Here is an 18,535-nt window from a genome sequence, read left to right on the forward strand (position 1 = left end):
AGACCTGAGGGGCAACGTTTTCACGCAGAGGGTGGTATGTGTATGGAATGAGCTGCCAGAGAAAGTGGTGGAGGCTGGTACGATTGCAACATTTAAGAGACATTTGAATGGGGATTTGAATAGGAAGGGTTTGGAGGGATATGGGCCGGGTGCTGGCAGGTGGGACTAGATTGGGTTGGGATATCTGGTCGGCATGGACAGGTTGGACCGAAGAGTCTGTTTCCATGCTGTACATCTCTATGACTCTATTCGCCAGTACCTGTGTTTTTGTTTTTGCCGCTGTTTACCTACTATTGACTTATCTATGCTATTTAACTCTGTGACCTGCCTGCATAGCTCACAAGACAAAGCTTTTCTCTGTGCCTTGGTATACATGACAATAAATTCAATTCAGTTTCAGGGAATAATTGTGAGGGAGCAATGGATGCAATCTCCTCAGGGTGAATAAATCAAAGGTCATGGGTGGGGACGGTGGGTTCAGAGATGGGAAGGTGCAGTTCAGAACACAAACAGATCAGTTCTGATCTTAGTGAATAGCAGGGTGGACGCAAGGTGCTGAGTGGACTGTGGGGTCTATATCTGCTCCAAATTCAGAAGTTTGTACATTCAACTCTCTCTGGACAATCTCTCAACCTTCCATTGATCAAAGTGATCTCCTGCAGACTGACAACCCCTTGCAGCAGTTTACTGAGTTGTGTGTCACTAAGTCCTGAGCTCTCAAACTGCCTCTCCCGACCTCTTCCTGTCTGTCTCTCCACTCCCCTCCCTCCATCCTTCAGAACGATGGCCCTGACATTCCCCCCCCACCGGCAGGTATTTATGTCTGAGATCTCTCAATGTCGAGATGCTCTCGCTCAATCTTTCTACTTTTGGCCATTTCCTTGTGAGATGTTGGGGAAACCTTTTGCCCGCACACGGCAAAAACAAAAGGCTTTTATTTTTCCCCCAGGATTGCCCACTGGAGATGACAAGGCTGGTTGCAATTTGAGAAGCTCAGCCAAGCTTGCATGAGCTGTTGGAAGTGGAGCGTGTCGGGTCGCACCAGCGTTCAGCACTGACTGCACACAGCAGCGGGCTCGATCTATAAAAGGGGGCAGAGGGAGGTGAAAGGCTACCTCCATCTCCCTGCTGCACCTCGTTCACAGGCACAGCAATGCAGCTCCTCGCTTTCTCCCCTCTGCTGGCCTGCTTCCTCTGTCGCTGGAGCACACAGGAGAGAATCTTTCACAAGAGGGATCACTCTGATATTAAACAGGCTCCTCATCATGCTCCCACCATCAACACCGAGCAATCCGCCCAGGTAACGGACCGCCCTGACAAATCTCCACTTTGGAGAGATCATAGAGTCATAGAGGTGTGCAGCAAGGAAATAGAAGTGAGGTGCGTTCTCTTCTCATCCTGTTGTTCTGGGCAAGATCAACTGGTGGGCTTAAAAGGCTATAGCAGTGAAGGTTCCAGATACTGTAACTGCCTGCAAAGCACAGATTCAGAAACACAGTGACCACCTGCGGTCAATTCTATAAATGAATGAATTCGGCCAAACGAGAGAAAAATCGTAGTCGTTCAGAATTCGAGGGGAGCGACTTGGAAAAAGTTAAACAAAGAACTGGAGGGGGTGGGGGTGGGGTGCTGGAAATCTGAAACACCAACAGAAATTGCTGGAGAAATTCAGCATTTGATGAGAGGGAGAGAGAGAGAGAGAGAGAGAATGCAGTGTGAAGGTTTCCAGTCCAGTGACCCTTGTTCAGAAATTAAAAAAAAACAGGCAGCCTCAAAGTCCTAGAGTCATAGAATTATAGAACCCTGACAATGCAGATGATGGTCATTCAGCCCATTGAGCCTGCACTGACCCTCTGAAGAGCATCCGAACCAGACCCAGCCCATCCCTGTCATCCCGCATGGGGTTTTTAAAATCCTGGCAAACCCACCAAGACAGCACATCCCTGGGTGCTACAGGGAGATTTTTTGTTTTGTATGGCCAATCTACCCAAATTAGACAGTTCTCCATCTGCCTCCCAATCATAGTCAGCAGCCCGTGTTGCTGACGTTTGTGGGTAGGACACATACTTTGTGACCTTGTTATTGGAGTGTCGAAGGAGGAATGCCAGGTCATCAGAGGCTGTAAGAGCCAGTGATACCATGCTACCAATGGTTAATTTCAAGACAAGATGTTCCCCCCATCCCAGCAGCTCCCATTCTTGAAGGCCTGGGCCTAGGCCCCTTGGGAAAGCAGCTGGATATTGTAGCAGAGGATATTGTAGCTCCCCAGCACTCACCAGCTTTGTGTTTCCTTCAGAAATTCCTCACCAAATACGGATGGATGGGGACAGTCGATTGGGAGGACTCCCAGCAGCCAGACCCAGCTCATGAAGATCCTGTTCCCCCAGACATGCGCAGCCCCATCCAGGAGAACATCGAGGTCTCAGACCAGACAGAGGGTCCTGCCAACCAGAAGGTGGAGAGTCCGGCCTTTCGGCATGCTCTGAAGGCATTCCAGGGAATAACCGGACTGGCGGTCACTGGGATCTTCGACCCAGCCACAAGAGAGGCCATGAACAGCCCCCGGTGTGGGGTGCCTGATCAGGGGTGGCATACCGGCGTACTGTCGCCCCAGGCCACCATGGAGGACAAGGGCAAGCAGACTGCATTAGATCAAGGTCTGGTCCGCACCAAGAGGTTCTCCCATCACCTCCTCCTCCACCGCCTGAAGGCCCGAGGGAGGAGAAGGGAGGTTGCAGACGGTAATGTCTCTGGCCTGGCGTTCCGCAAACGAAGCCTGAAGTGGCGCCTGCTGAGGGAGGGTTACAGCTCTCAGCTACCGGTGCTGGAGCAGAGAGCAGCCATTCACCTGGCCTTCAGGCTGTGGAGCGAGGTCACACCCATCGACTTTGAGGAGGATCTGAGCTCCCCTGTCTCGCTGCTGGACATCACGCTGGCGTTTGGAACTGGTAACCCTTGGCAGTGTTGGCCAAGCTAGCTGAGATAGGCTTTTTTTAGAAATAGGAGCAGGAGTGGGCCATTCTGCCCTTTGAGCCTGCTTTGCCATTCAACATGGTAATGGCTGATCATTGAACTCAATACCCTAATCTCATTCCCACCCCACCCCCACCAATGTCCAAGAAATTTCTCCACATCTCGGTCCAAAAAGGTGTGTCGCTTCCCCTTAAACTATCACCATGGTTCTGATTTCCCTGTTCCATTGGGAACATCCTTCCTGCTTCTGAAATGTCTAGTCCTCTTCGAATTTTAGAGGTACCAATGAGGCCCTTCCTCATTCTTCTGAATCTCCAGTGAATCCAATCCTAACAGACTCAATCTCTCCTCCTGCGTCAGTCCTGTCACCACAGGAATCCATTTGTTAAACCTTCGCTGTGCTCCCTCGACAGCAAGAGAATTCTTCCTCTGAGACTGAGGCCAAGGGGCACACAGTATTCCAGGGGTGGCCTCGACAATTGCAGCAAGAAATCCTTGTTCCTATACTTGAATCCTCTCACAATGAAGGCCAGCACTCTGTTCACCTTCCGTATTACCTGCTGCACCTGCCCACTTACGCCCAGACCTGGCTGAATGTTCCCCACCTCTCTCAATTGACAGCCATTCAGCAATGAGGTGAGTGGCAGAATGTTGTCAGCACAGTTTATCCGAGCTGTGTTTTCTGTGAGGGCAGGATGTTCAGGATCTGGTACTATGTCATCATGGCCTCAAAGATAAGGTGCCCATAGCCAGACACAAGCATAACACAATTGCATTTTTACCGTGAGGTGGAGGAGCTGTATTTTAAACAGAAATAAGAGGACGCAAAAGGAGAGTTGGCTGACGTGAACTGGCCAGTTAATTGAAAGGAATTCATGAGATTTTAAAATGAAATGCCTTCACAGGACCTGTCTGTTGCTGGCTAGATCAACATTAATTGTCTGTCTGTAGTTTGAGTTACAGACTCACAGAGCACAGAAACAGACCCTTCGGTCCAACCAGTCTGTGCTGACCGGAATACCAAAATACCAAGTCTCTGCACTTGGCCCATATCCCTCCAAACATTTAGTTCTCATGAATTTATCCAAAAGCTTTTTAAATGTTGTAACTGTATCTGCATCCACCACTTCCTCTGGGAGTTCATTCCACACAGTCTCTGTGTGAAAACAAATTCCCCCTCATGTCTTTTTAAAAATATTTCCATCCTCACGTTAAAAATATTCTCCCTAGTCCTGAAATCCCCAAACCCGGGAAAAGACACTTATCTGTTCACCCTATCCATGCCCCACATGATTTTATAAAGCTCTCGAAGGTCACCTATCAACCTCCTCCACTCCAGTGAAAACTATCTCAGTGTTTCCAGCCTCTCCTTATAACTCAAACCCTCCAGTCTTGGCAACATCCTGGTAAATCTCTTCTGAACCCTCTCCAGCTGAATAATATTGTTCCCTTTCGCAACCAAAACTGGACAGTATTCCAGAAGAGGCCTCACCAATGTCCTGTAAAACTGCAACATGATATCCCAACTCCGACACTCAAAAGTCTGAGCAATGAAGGCAAGTGTACTAACACCTTCTGAACTGCCCTGTCTACAGCCATGGTGAAGTGTGGTCAGTGGGGAATCTTCCTCAGCTGCCACACAATAACCTCGACATTATGTCCGCTCGCAAAAGGAACAAGAATGAGGGGACATAGATCTAAAGTGATGTGCACATGAAGCAGTGGCGATCTGAGCAATAACATCCTCTTGTCACACAGTGCATCGTTAGGGTCCGGAAGGGAAGCATGGTGAAGGTAGAGTCAACAGGGGCATTCATCATGGGGATTGAGGTTATATTTACAATAGTAAGGTAGTGCAGGGAGATGCGGACAAGAGGTAGGATACTGGCCCTGGATTGGACGAGGTAACACAGCTGGGATAGGCAGGATGGGCTGAACGGCCTCCTTGTGCACAGTAATGCCATGAAGAGCAAGCTGTCACCACTGAATTGCAAAGTTCAGGAAGCTTTTTCTTTCAGTGAATGGAATCACACCTTGAATTTCTCCTCAGGACGGCATTTGGGCTGCTCTCAGGCATTTGACGGAGCTGGACAAGAGGTGGCACACTCCTGGCAGAACAGAGCCATTCACTTTGATGATGATGAACATTTCACAGCAGTCAACAGTAACCAGGGAATCAGCCTGCTCAGGGTAAGCTGCTGGGGTCGGACGCAGGGGATTGGTGGGAAGACAGGACAGAAAGCAAGTTTGCTCACACTGCCTCTAGTCTGACACTGAGACCCCACCCTGTTCCCCCCCCCCCCCGCAGCTACTTCCCAAACCTTGTCGCAGGGGATGAAGGAAGAGGCTGAGCAGCAGAAGGTCACACTGTAAGTCTCATGGTTCAAGCCATTAATGAGCCATTGACCCCCAGTGAGCAACTCCATCCATCTCCCTGGCAACGGTCCAACATTAATCTAGTGGGCTCCCAAACTTGGTGTCACATTTGTCCCTGAGATGAACTTCCCATTTCGTGTCCATAAATCAACTGATTACTCCCCATGTAATGTTGCTCAATCCCACGCCATCTCAACTCATCTACTGCTAAAACCCACCATCATCCCTCACTTTCCTCAGGACTGAGCACATCTTCCTGAAGAATTTCCGACCTCTGCAGGGTCATGATGATGGCAGAAATCTGAACTGGCAGCGAGTCCTGTTTCCCTATCACCCACAGTGCTCACTGACCGATAGTGACTCCCTTCACCCAAACCATGTTTAATTTTAAAATTCACATCCATCCCATCCGTCCCGATCTCAGGCATCTCCCGCAGCCCCACATCCCTCTGGGATTACCGTACTCCTCTCAGTCTGGCCTCTGGAAAACAGTCAGGAGCCCTTCCCTGACTCACCTTCCAATGCATGGGGCTGGCCAAGGGTCAAGCGTGGAAATCTGCTGAGCTCACCGTTACTGTGCGTTCTGTGGCTCATAGTCCTACACCACAAAAATCCTTCATTGGTTGGAAAGGGTTTTTGTGAAGAATCCCAAAATCTGGAACATATTCTGAAAAAGCAAGTCTTCTTTGCTTGTTTATCCAGCAGAGTTTTGTTGACACTTCTGGTCTCCACATTATAGGGAGGACAGAGTTGCTCTCTCTCTCTGTCTCTCGAGACAGAGAACAGCAGAGATTTACAGGAATGTTGTGAGGGCTTGAAAGCTATAGATGTGAGGAAGGATTGGATAGGCTGGGGTTGTTTTACTCAGAACAGAGGAGGCTGAAGGGTGATACTTCTGAGGTGTAGAAATTATGAAGGGGCTCGATAGGGGAGACAGGAAAGACTTAGCAGAGGGGTCAACTATCAGGGGACATTCAGTTTCGGGGGAATCGGTTGAAGGTCGAGAGGAACTATGAGAGGTATCTGGAATTCACTGCCCAGTTTGGTGATCATGATTTGAACCTGCTGGTGTTGGACTGGGGTGTACAAAGTTAAAAATCACACAACACCAGGTTATAGTCCAACAGGTTTAATTGGAAGCACTAGCTTTCAGAGCGCTGCTCCTTCATCAGGTGGCAAACACAAAATGGTGATGGAGGTGAAAGACCTCAACCCATTGGAAAAGAGCCCGGATCTGCCCCTGAAACACTGGAATGTGGAAGGCTATAGACCAGGCTCAGAATGGGCAGCTGCCCTGTTTTCACCCCAGCCAACACAGACATGATTGGCTGAATGGTCTCTGGCTGTGGTCCGAACTGATATTTTACCAAGCCCGTGCTCAAAAAACAAATCTGACATTTCTGTCTGAACTGAACAGACCCAGCAGCATCTGTTCATCCTCACTGCTGGGGTTCGGAATTGCACCCACAATGCAAATCTCAGCAAGGTGAAAGGGCACAACCCTTGGAAGGAGATTGGACAAGACAGGTAGGGGGTGGGGTGCGAGCGATGGGCTGGGGGTGGGGGTGGGGGGGGCGGGGGGGTGAGGCGGGGATGGATTCACCCAAAAAAGAGCAGGTGAGAAGAATTTCCATCGTGTGGGCATGCAAGGGGGGGGAGCTGAGGCTCATCTCTTCAAAGCAACGAAACGTAGGAAGAGATTCAGTCAAGGAGTTCAAAATGATAAAGGGCTTGGTGGAGCCAGTTGGGAGGAAGTTGTTCTGGGAACAGTTTGCTTATCGGGGGAACCAAATCTTGGTAATCAAAGAAAATGACAAGGTGTAGACGAACGTTTTTCCCTCCCCTCCCCGCCAGGATAAACACACTGCTGGTGATTGAGAAACCACTGTCACATGAACAGCCTCAACAGGAGCTTCCAAAAGGCCATTGTACAACTACGTAACAAACACATCTGAGGAACAGGAGAGTGGGACTCTTGAGAAGTGCTCACCTGTGCCGAGTGGTTTGTAAATTCTAAGCACAGGTTTCAAAGGTGACGTAGACTGATGTGGGTCTGTTCATTCTCCCCACTTACAGGTCGCTGTACATGAAGTGGGCCATGTCCTGGGCTTGCCTCACATGTACGGCATGGGCTCAATGATGCAGCCCAACTACAGCACAGAGGGCAGGGACACCGAGCTGGCCTGGACAGACAGAAAGGCCATTCAGCAACTGTATGGTAAGCAGCTAACTTGCGTCTAGGGCACCTTTGGTAAACCTGGTCCATGCTGTAGCTTCTGGGTCCAAAAATGATACTTTACAATTGGTATTAAAAAATCGATTCTCAGTGTTCCTGCATTGCTGGTGAGACCAGTGTTCTCTGGTGCCTCCCCTCCCCAAAGGGTGACAGGACCACTACTGCCCCTGGTGGTGAAGGTTCTCCCTACAGGGGTGGGAAACCACAAGGGTCACATCACTGGGAGAGACGGCTTTGACAGGTTTAAAAAATACACAGAGGAGACAGTCTGACACTCTCTGAGATTGGTCATGAGAAGTTCACCCCATTGGTTCAAGGGCACACAGTTTGTGATTCCCTGACCATTCAGATACAAAGGGACCGAGTGTGGAACTGTGATCTTTGAAGATTCACTGTTTGCTGGCATCTCAAAATCTTAGACATAAGAAGATGAATGTTTTTGAAAGCAGCCCAACACCACACTTTAAGTTAGTTCAGTTGACCATAGTTCCTAAATCTCACCCGCACTGATTTGGAGCTCCCTATAACTATTTGACTGATTCTCACTCAGTTAACCCCGTATTGGATGCCACCAACGTTGCTTCTTCACCCGTGAGAATGTCTGGCATCCCTTCAGAAAAGGGCAGAACGGTTTTGGGTTCGAAGGTAGGAGGGGGAAATTGGTGACAAAAATAAATGATGATGTGTGGGGAGCTCAATAAGTTCCCAGACTTGAAGGTTCAAGTCCACTGATCTCTGTCTCTCAACCATTTCTGGATCTGGAATTAAAACTGATTCCCCCCACCCCAGTTCCTGAGACCACAAGATGTACAGACCATGAGATGTCAGCCATTCGGCCCATGAAGTGCGCTCAGCCATTCAATAAGATGGTGGCTAATCTGGTAAACCTCAACTCCACCTTCCTGCCTTGTCCCCAAGACTCCCAATGCCCTTCCGGATTAATGAAGGCAGGCAGATTAAATTAAAAAATCATTCCCGGCCAAGACGGTTGCTGGCTGGACAAACATTTATTGTCCAGAGGACAGTTTAGAGTCAAAGACTTTGCTGCGGGGTCTGGGGTCAAATCCAGACTGGATAAGGATGAGAGATTTCCTTCCCTAACAGTGCACCTGAGTAATTCAGATGGGTTTTTACAACAATCATCTATCGCGCAGCTGTCCATTCCACATTTTCACTCAGTTTGAGTTTCCTCATCTGCCTCAGGGGATTCGAGGTCGGATCTGTGGAATATTGACCTGGGGTTCTGGAATGCTACTCCAGTGACATGACTATGATGACATGGAATGACCAGTTCTGTGGTCAAGAATTCCACACGTTGACTGCCCTCTGACAAGGAATTCCTCATCTCTCTCTAAAGATGAGAGATCCCCCTCATTCGGGGATTATTCCCTGTGCTCCCACACGCTGGTTGTCAGAGATTTTCCTCTCCTTTCCCCCACTTGGCTTTAGTTCTCCCTTTTTGTGGACAGGGGTCTGCGAGGGTCCGTTCGACACTGTGTTTGACTGGGTTCGACGTGAGAGGGGTGAGGACGGGAGGCTGGTGCTGGGCTTCAACACGTACTTCTTCCGAGGCACCTGGTACTGGATGTACGAGAATCGGAACAACCGCACGCGGTACGGTGACCCGCTGCCTATCTACAGTGGCTGGCACGGCATTCCCACTGCAAGGATCGATGCCTTCGTCCACGTCTGTACCTGGTCTAAGGACGCAGCTTACTTCTTCAAAGGTAGCGGACAGTGCAAAGCAGTTGCTTGTGAATTTCAGAGTGTGCCTTCAATGTTGGCTTCCTTCACAAACTCGCTACATGCCACACACAAGCAACATTGTTATGGACCAGGCCAGACTCCCTCAAAACATTTCAGCAAAGTAGCCCAGACCCTAACTTTGCTGGTTGTGTTAAGCAGGTGTAAAGTGGATATTCCAGGAGGGATGCAGCTGGTCTAACCACTTAGTTTTAAACAAACCAGAATTTATTTACAGAGTACCAAATGAATCACAAACAAAAGAGTGTTCAGAATAAAGAATAACTTAACCTCTCCAAAAACTCAACAGATCATCTCAACTTAATGATGCTGCTCCAAATACTTGCAACAATCCCCCATAAACACCCCTTGGCACACAAGGTAAAACGAAACCCAGGGTCTCACAGGAGAGATGTCAGAGAGTGGTAAGGTCAACATGGACCTGCTTCTTTGGGTCCAGCAGCTTCTCCACACTGTTGCTAGAAACCAAACCAAACCAGAGAAAGGCTGAGCTGGGAGAACTGGACACTCCCCTTTCATTGTACATGTGCATTTTGCTTTAAACTTGAAAGCCTTTTTCCTGAGGCAGTATCTGTTACCTATACTCAAACTGTCCCTAAAACCTTTCAACTTAGAGTTTTCGGATTCTGTGTCTTTTACAACCTCTCTGAAAAATATCTCCAAGGACTGCATAACCTTGTTTAGGGAGCAGCTTTGTCACAACACAACCAGGCAGCTTCTGAAAAAGTACTTTTTAAAACACACACAAAAGAAATTGCAAGGTGCCGAGAAACAACTTGCTTGAGTTGCTTATGTGTGTGGCAGATTGGACAAATTATTGGTGAAAATAAGCTTGTTCCAAGGAAAAATGTCAGCAATGAACCCACCACCAGTGAATGTGTAATCAGATTTTAAATGATTGCAAGATCACGGACTCACAGAATTGATTCTGTGCAGAAGGAGGCAGTTTGGCCCATCATCCCTGCTATCACCTCATGTCAATCTCCTGCATTTTCCCCATATCCCTCCATATCATTGCCATCTAAATAACCATCCAATGCCCCCATTGAACATTTTCCCCCTCCCACATTTTCAGGCAGTGCATTCGATACCCTAATTAGACTTGTTCTCACCTCACACTTGCTGGGTTTGCAGCTCACTTTCAAGATAGAAATACAAACAGACTACTTTTCTACTTAGTACAGAACAATCACAATTCAGTATGAGGCCACTTCACCCATCATGTTCACATTGGCTCCCTGAATGAGCAGTTCTCCAAACATGATTGATTTTCCTGTCTTCACCCTATCATTGCAACCCATCCTTCATTCTGAAACAACACGGTGGCTCAGTGGTTAGCACTACTGCCTCACAGCATCAGGGACCCAGGTTCGACTCCAGCCTCAGGTGACTGACTGTGTGGAGTTTGCACAGTCTCCCCGTGACTGTGTGGGTTTCCTCCGGATGCTCTGGGTTCCTCCCACAGTCACAAAGATGTGCAGGTCAGGTGAATTGGCCATGCTAAATTGCCCACAGTGTTAGGTGCACTAGTCAGAGAGAAATGGATCTGGGTGGGTTACTCTTCGGAGGGTCATTGTGGACTGGTTGTGCCAAAGGGCCTGTTTCCACACTGTAGGGAATCTAATCTAATCTAAACCGTGGAATCATAGAGTAACACAGCATGGAAACAGGCCCTTCAGCCCAAACCGCTCTGTGCTGCCCAGGCAGAGAGTTCCAACTGCCCATATTTGGTCCTATCTTTCTAAACCCGTCCCATCCTCATGTACCTATCCAAATGTTTTTAAATGTGGTAATTGTACCAGCCTCCACCACTTCCTCTGGCAGACCATTCTATACACGTACCACCGTCTGTGTGAAGACGTTGCCCCTCAGGTCCTTCTTAAATTCCTCCCACCTCCTTAAACCTATGCCCTCCAGCTTTCAACTCCATTCAGTAACTCAATGTGCACACGTCCTGTGGCCGGAGGTTGGCCTGCTGGATGACAGAGGGAATGGGATATGCTGACACTGATGGACAGGAAACGAGTCAGTTTTGGTGACAAGAAGAGTGCATCCCTTTTAATGTCTTTGTAAACATCGACAAACACAGGCGTTAATCATGTCATTGCATTGTCTGGTAGGCACCCGCTACTGGAGATATGACAATTTCAATGACCGTGCATACACAGAGGATTCTCGGGGTGTCAGATATCCCAAGCTCATCTCCAGTGGATTCCCAGGTATTTCTGGGCCCATCAACGCAGCCTTCTTTGACAGACGTGACCAATGCATCTACTTCTTCAAGGGGAACCAGGTGAGTGTCCCTTACCCGTACAGTAATGGCATGCACACACTGCTTCCCCATCTATTGTCAGGGAAGGTGACCTCTCCTTCCATTTCTATTCCGAAGCTGTTTGCTAAATTCCCAGAAAGCTTAGTATGGATTGTGCCGACACTTCTGTGTCATCCTTGTGACCGAGTAATTATTTCGGGAAAATAAATTTTGTTTGCATTGAGGGTGCATGTGTGTTTTTCACATTCCAAGCAACAGACTGAGCTGGGTGAAATCCCAGCTGACCCGTATGCTATGTTCAAAGTGCAGCAGACAGCACACGTGTCAATGTGTACCAATAGAGATCTCCATCCAAAGAAAAAACAAATAGCAACCCAAGAGATACGATTACGTGGACCGGTGGAAGACAATTCAGAAAACCTTTTCCCCATCCTTTCAGCTGATGGTGCTGAGGTCAAGGAAGAAGCAGCTAACACAATTCCCACAATGCAGCACCACCTGGCCTTGGGCTGAGAGGCAGCAGGGAGTATTCATGCATACCAATAAGACCATAAGATATAGGAGCAGAATGAGGCCTTTCGGCCCATCGAGTTTGCTTCATCATTCCATCATGGCCGATAACTTTCTCAACCCCATTATCCTGCTTTCTCCCCAAATCCCTTGAACCCCTTACACATCAGGAACCTCTCTATCTCTGACTAAATACAGACTTGGCCTCCACATCCCTCTGTGGCAATGAGTCCCACAGATTCCCCACCCTCTGGCTGAAGAAATTTCCCCTCATCTCGGTTTAAAAGGGTGGTCCCTTCATTCTGAGGCTGTGCCATTGGGTACCAGTCTCCGCTACTGGTGGAAACATCTCCACATTCACTCTCTCTCGGCCTCTCAGTATCCTGTCAGTTTCCATCAGAAGCCATCCCTTCCTTCTGAACACCAGGAAGTGCAGAGTCAAAACGTGTGGTGCTGGAAAAGTACAGGCGGTCAGGCAGCATCTGAGGAGCAGGAGAGTCAACATTTCGAGCATAAGCTCTTCATCAGGAATGATGTGGGAGGGTGGCCCAAGGGGGCAGACAGGTAAATGGGAGGGGGGTGGGTCTGGGGGGGGGGAACAGTAGCTGGGAATGCATTAGGCGGATGAAGGTGGAGGGTGATGGTGATAGGTTGGAGTGGAGTGTGGAGCAGATAGGTGGGAAGGAAGATGGACAGGTAGGGCAGGTCATGAGGGTGGTGCTGGGTTGGAGAGTTGGATCTGGGATGAGGTGGGGGAGGGGAGATGAGGAAACTGGTGAAATTGGCATTGATCCCATGCGGTTGGAGGGTCCCAAGGTCGAAGATAAGGCGTTCTTCCTCCAGGTGTCAGGTGGCTTAGATTGGGCAGTGGAGGAGGCCCAGGACTTGCATGTACTTGGGTGAGTGGGAGGGAGAGTTGAAGTGGCCAGCCACAGGGCAGTGTGGTTGTTTGGTGCGTGTGTCCCAGAGATATTCCCTGAAACATTCCATGAGTTGGCATCCTGTCTCCCCAATGTAGAGGAGACCACAAGAGAGCAACAGACACAGTAGATGAGGTGTTTCGATGTGCGGGAAAATCCCAGCCAAATGTGGAAAGATCCTTCCGTTCCTCCTTTCCTCCCCATCCTGGACCTCCCCATCTCCATTTCCATCAAATGACTCCTTCACCATCAAGTACAGACCTAGAGTCCTCAATCACTCTTCATCTGACAAGCCCCTCCTCCCTGGGATCATTTCCTCTGGACTCGCTCCAATGAGAGGACATTCATCCTTTGATGCATGATCTAAAATTGTTAACAATGTTCCAAACGTGGTCTGACCAGAGGCTTATACAGGCTCGGCAGTAAATCCCTGCTCTTGTATTCCAGCCCACTTGAAACGAATGTGAACATTGCATTTGCCTTCCTAACTGCCCTGTCATAGACATTCCTTTTCTTCGGATTTGCTACCAACCTGATATTCCCAGTCCACCTGCATATTGAAGATCCCCCATCATTGCTGTAATAGTGCCTTTCTTCCTTTGCCTTTTCTATCTCCCGATTTATTTTCTCCCCCACCTCCTGAGCACTGCTGGGAGGCTGGATAGAACTCCTAACAGGGTCTTTTAACCTTTGTGGTTCCTCAACTCTACCCCCAGGCCTTCCGACTCTGTCACTTTTTACTGTCAGTTTCATCTCATTTCTTACTAACAAAGCAACCCCCCACCTCCCCCCCCACCACCGCCCATCTCCCTGTTCTTTTGAAAGAACATCCTTGGATATTTAGTTCACAGCCCAGATCCCCTTACAGCCACATCTCTGTGTTACCCACAACATCGTTCCTACCAATTTCAATCTGTGCTACCCAGCTCATTTACAGTTTAAGTACAGCACCTTCAGTCCTGTGTTCAATGTCCCTGTTCTCATTCATCTTCCCCCTGTCTGTTGTCTCTGATGTTAGATTCCTGACTCTTTCCATATGCTGTCCTAGTACTGTTTTTGGTATCTTTAATAACTCCTGCTGAGCCCTCCCCCAAACTTGAACTTTTTCCACAATTTTCCATGGAAATGACGTCGACTGCATCCTGAACCCCTCCCATTTAAAAGGATCACTCTTTTGCCTCTTCCCCTCATAACCTGAATTCCTTGACTGATCAAGAATCCATCTCTGCCTTAAATATAGACAAGGGCTCTGTCCCCATAGATGTATGTTGTACAGAGTTTCAAGACTCCCGACCCTCTCAGAAAAGAAATTGCTCATCATTTCAGTTTTAAATTGGCACCCTTTCATTCTGAGGGAAACATCCTCTCAGTATTTACCCCATCAAGCCTCATAATAATCCTCTTTGTTTCAGTGAGTTCACCTTACATTCTTCCAGACTCCAGTGAGTAGAGTCCCAACCTGTTTAATCTTTGCTCATTAGATAATCTCTCCATCCCAGGGACCATCCAAGTGAACCTTTTCTGAACTGCCTGCAATGAAATGACATCATTCCTTAAGTAATGGGATCAAAACTGCTCACAGTACTCCAGTTGTAGTCTCACCAGCCCCTTGTGTCGTTGCAATCAGACTTCCCTCCACTTATACTCCAACCCCCTTCAAATAAGGGCCAACATCCCATTAGCACTTCCTAATTACCTGTTGCCCATGTGCGACTTTGTGTGTTTTGTGCACAAAGTGCACAGTTTGTTGTCAGTAGAGTTGCAGGTAGATAGGATAGTGAAGAAGGCGTTTGGTATGCTTTCCTTTATTGGTCAGAGCTTTGAGTACAGGAGTTGGGAGGCCATGTTGCAGCTATACAGGACATTCGTCGGGTCACTGTTGAAATATTGCGTGCAATTCTGGTCTCCTCCCTATCGGAAAGATGTTGTGAAACTTGAAAGGGTTCAGAAAAGATTTACAAGGATGTTGCCAGGGTTGGAGGATTGAACTACAGGAAGAGGTTTAATAGCTGAGGGGTGACCTTATAGAGGTTTTTCAAGTCATGAGGGGCATGGTCAGGGTGAATAGTCAAGGTCTTTTCCCTAGGGTGAGGAAAGATGTTTTAGGTCAGAGGAGAAAGATTTAAAAGGGACTTGAAGGTTAACTTTTTCACACAGAGGGTGAGCTGCCAGAGGAAGTGGTGGAGGCTGGTACAATTACAGCATTTAAAAGGCATCTGGATGGGTATTTGAATAGGAAGGGTTTGGAGGGATATGGACCAAGTCCTGGCAAATGAGACTACATTAGGTTGGGATATCTGGTCGGCATGGACGGGTTGGACCGAAGGGAAGTTTGTGTGCTATATATCTCCATGAATCCCCAAGTCCCTTTCTACAGCTTTTTTCCATTTTGGATGGAGCCTGACTGTTTGTGAATGTGGGCTTGCCATGTATCCTCACCTCCAGTATTTCTTTCATGCATATCTTTCCCAATCACTATGGTCTCCCACAGGTGACAGCCTTCAATGTCAACACCAACATGAGGGTCCCTGGGTATCCGAGGAGGATCACCGATGTCTTCCCAGCCCTGTTCCCTGGAGATCACCCAGTCAGCAATCTGGATGCAGTCTACTATTCCGACACCCACAGAGCCACCTTCCTGTTCAAGGGCCTTTACTTCTGGAGGGTGGTCAACAGACACGACCGGCTCAGCAACCCCCACCTGCCTTACAACGGGCTGCAAGCCAAGCGCAAGGTCAGCGAGCAGTGGCTGGACATCTGTAATGTGCACCCCTCTGCCATGGCCTAAGGCTGGCAGAAGGACCCCCTCTAAAGTTCTAGGAGGGAGACTCCGAGATGGGGAGAGGGGAGGCAGGAACATCACGAAAAACAGAAAGACTCAACTTTGAGGGGGCTGGGGTAGATGATTTGTTTTGCGCTTTGCCCTGACCTCTCTGTGTTCCAAAACATCCAGTTTCTACATCCCTCCCTCTAAGTCAGGAGGCCCAGGTTCGATCCCACCTGCTCCAGTGGTGCATAATAGCATCTCTGCACGGATTGATTGGAAAACGAATCCTGTCCATGTCCAGAGCCACTGGACCTGCAATGTATAAAGCAATCATCCTCCTTTTTAAGAAAGAAAACCACACCCAATGAAGATGTGACTTGTCAAATATTACTCTAATGCCCAGCAGCATCCATCCACTCTGATATTTCCTCCCTTCCAAGGTGGTTTATGTCCCTAACAGTCTTACAATTGTATTTTGTGGAGTTGAGGCACCTCGCGTGTTCATGTGATTGCCAGCTGATTACACAGTTATCCTTCAAAGAATCTTTAGTATTTAATCCTTTTTGATCTCATGATTTTTCACTAGATTAATGAGGGCATTCTAACTTTGTAACAGAACATATATAACAAGCAGAAATCTCACAGATTAACATGATTCCTGTGCTCCGCCATCGTCACTCTAATTGTATTGTAATGGTGATTGTGAAATTTCTTTTCTCTAGTAATGTTTTATGCTAACTCAGTCGAAGCTGTTTATGTTTGGGAAGTGGAATATTTGCACCTCAATTGTAAAAATCTGAAGATATACAACACTGTAACAGGGATTAAAATGCCTGTAATTTTACCAGGATCTGAACAAACGTATGTCCCCAGCCTTCAGTATTGCAAAGAGTGAGCTATGCAGTTCGGGTCAGTGACTAAACTCTACTTTGGTATGATAGAGACTCCATCGGCATGTTATATTTCAATAAAAATATAATCATGTGGATCCTGGCAATCTGAAATAAATAATGTTGGAGAAACTCAGCAGGTCTGATATGATCTTATGGTCTGATATACTCAAGGATGGAGAAGCAGAATATGAACATTCAGTCCATTGACTCTGCATCACCACCGACTGTTGTATTTTCCAAAAAAATCATGTGGTATTTGTCACCTTTCCAAACGTGTGCTACCGGCTAAGGATTGTTTGAGGTCGTTTCAGCCACCAGTTCTTCTTTTAACTTTATCCTAAAGTCACAGAACAGAGAAAAGGCCCTTCAGCCCATCGCATCTGTGTTGGCCTCTTGGCACCAGTCCCATTTTCCAGCACTTGGCCCATAGCCTTGAATGTTATGACATTGCAAGTGCTCATCACGTATGTCTCGAAGGTAGAGCAGACTTTGCCCTCTCTGACTTGGCCCTATCTCGTGATGAGTGGTAGAGAACACACCACTGTAGAGTATCTGCAGATGAAACTCTGGGCTTAGAGAATAATGAAAAGGTTTCCTGCAAGACAGCAATAAATACATCTGGTTTTGTTCAGGCATCACCCAGAGGACTTTTGGGAGCTGCTCCAGATCCACCTGCTCCCTCTGAAAGCTGGAGTAAAACTCCTCACCTCTCCCCACAGATTGTGGGTGATATCTTGAAAATGGTTCGTGCCAACGTGAAATGGGGGATGAGCTATTTCAGAACTACAACCTCATATAACATCTTTCCCTTAACAATTGTTGCAAACAGAACAGAGCAGAAGCTGAGAAATTTACACAGACTTTTACAACCACGGCTTTTCAAAAAACACACACATCACAGTGACCATCTCTTTCTGAAGCTCGTGTCTGTTTCTCTTAGTTTTAATTCCCATTGCAGTCTCATTGAAAACCTTAGCTTAAGCAGCTACCTCAGGCAATTCAAGGTCAGTTAATTTTCCTTCCATGGTAACGTGCTGATTTTTTACAAAAAAAAATCAAGATTATTAATTATGAAGCAGCTGAAGTGAAACTGGAAGCCTATGTAACTCTATCTTGACATGATGAAGTCAGGTCTCAAGGTGCAATCTGATCTGCTTGATTCCCATTAATGAGAGGGAGACAGATAGACAGAGCGAGGGGGAGGGAAGCAGGGATGCACGCTGTCTGGCCCCTGGTCTCTGTCTGTGCAGCAAACCCTCCTCCAGCTAAGATGACTTCTCCATGGGTAATGAGCAAGATCACTGTCAACTCTCCAAAGACCTCAGCGTGCGCTCTCCAAGACAATCTGCACAATGTTTTCGAGCAGGGAAAGGGGGACACGGCTGAGCTGTCTGCATTGCAGAGACAAAACCAAACAGTTGTCCATTGTCACCCCCTCCACCCCACCCCCACCTCGGGATTTTATTAACGTTACACTTGCCCACCAACCTCCCAGCCTGTACCGTGAACACCATTTGCCTCATAATGACACACAGCAGCTATGCCCCAGACACTGTCTCTGCAAAGTGCAATTCCATTTCCCAACCAACCTCCAGCACTCTGCCTCACCTCCCCCACTGCCAGACAACACACTCCAGCCCATTGCTCTGGGGGAGGGTCACCACATCGTCTGGCACCCTGGGAGCAAGGCTGCTGTCTCAGCCCTGCCCAACTCACCACACACAGGCAGGCTGAGGATCCCTTCTACAATCCTCTTGTATGTCTGGCTTTGGCCTGGAGTAAGTCACACACTGACTGAACACACACTCCCTGGCACAACCATGT

The 18,535-nt window shown here is 48.0% G+C and overlaps 1 protein-coding gene across 1 annotated transcript; it reads left to right on the top strand.

Moving 5' to 3' along the window:
* Nucleotides 1-1,129: 1,129 nt before the first annotated feature.
* Nucleotides 1,130-16,831, top strand: LOC122543033 (matrix metalloproteinase-21-like). Its single transcript, XM_087984183.1, has 7 exons — nucleotides 1,130-1,300; nucleotides 2,297-2,948; nucleotides 5,024-5,163; nucleotides 7,426-7,567; nucleotides 9,055-9,312; nucleotides 11,470-11,642; nucleotides 15,543-16,831. Exons 1-7 carry the CDS (start codon nucleotides 1,154-1,156, stop codon nucleotides 15,837-15,839), a joined length of 1,809 nt encoding a protein of 602 aa, XP_087840309.1. The 5' UTR covers nucleotides 1,130-1,153; the 3' UTR covers nucleotides 15,840-16,831.
* Nucleotides 16,832-18,535: the final 1,704 nt, after the last annotated feature.

This window comes from Chiloscyllium plagiosum, unplaced genomic scaffold, assembly GCF_037043375.1.
Source record: "Chiloscyllium plagiosum isolate Xiang-an unplaced genomic scaffold, Cpla_swu_hap1 HiC_scaffold_48, whole genome shotgun sequence".
In the NCBI taxonomy this organism is placed as follows: domain Eukaryota; kingdom Metazoa; phylum Chordata; class Chondrichthyes; order Orectolobiformes; family Hemiscylliidae; genus Chiloscyllium; species Chiloscyllium plagiosum.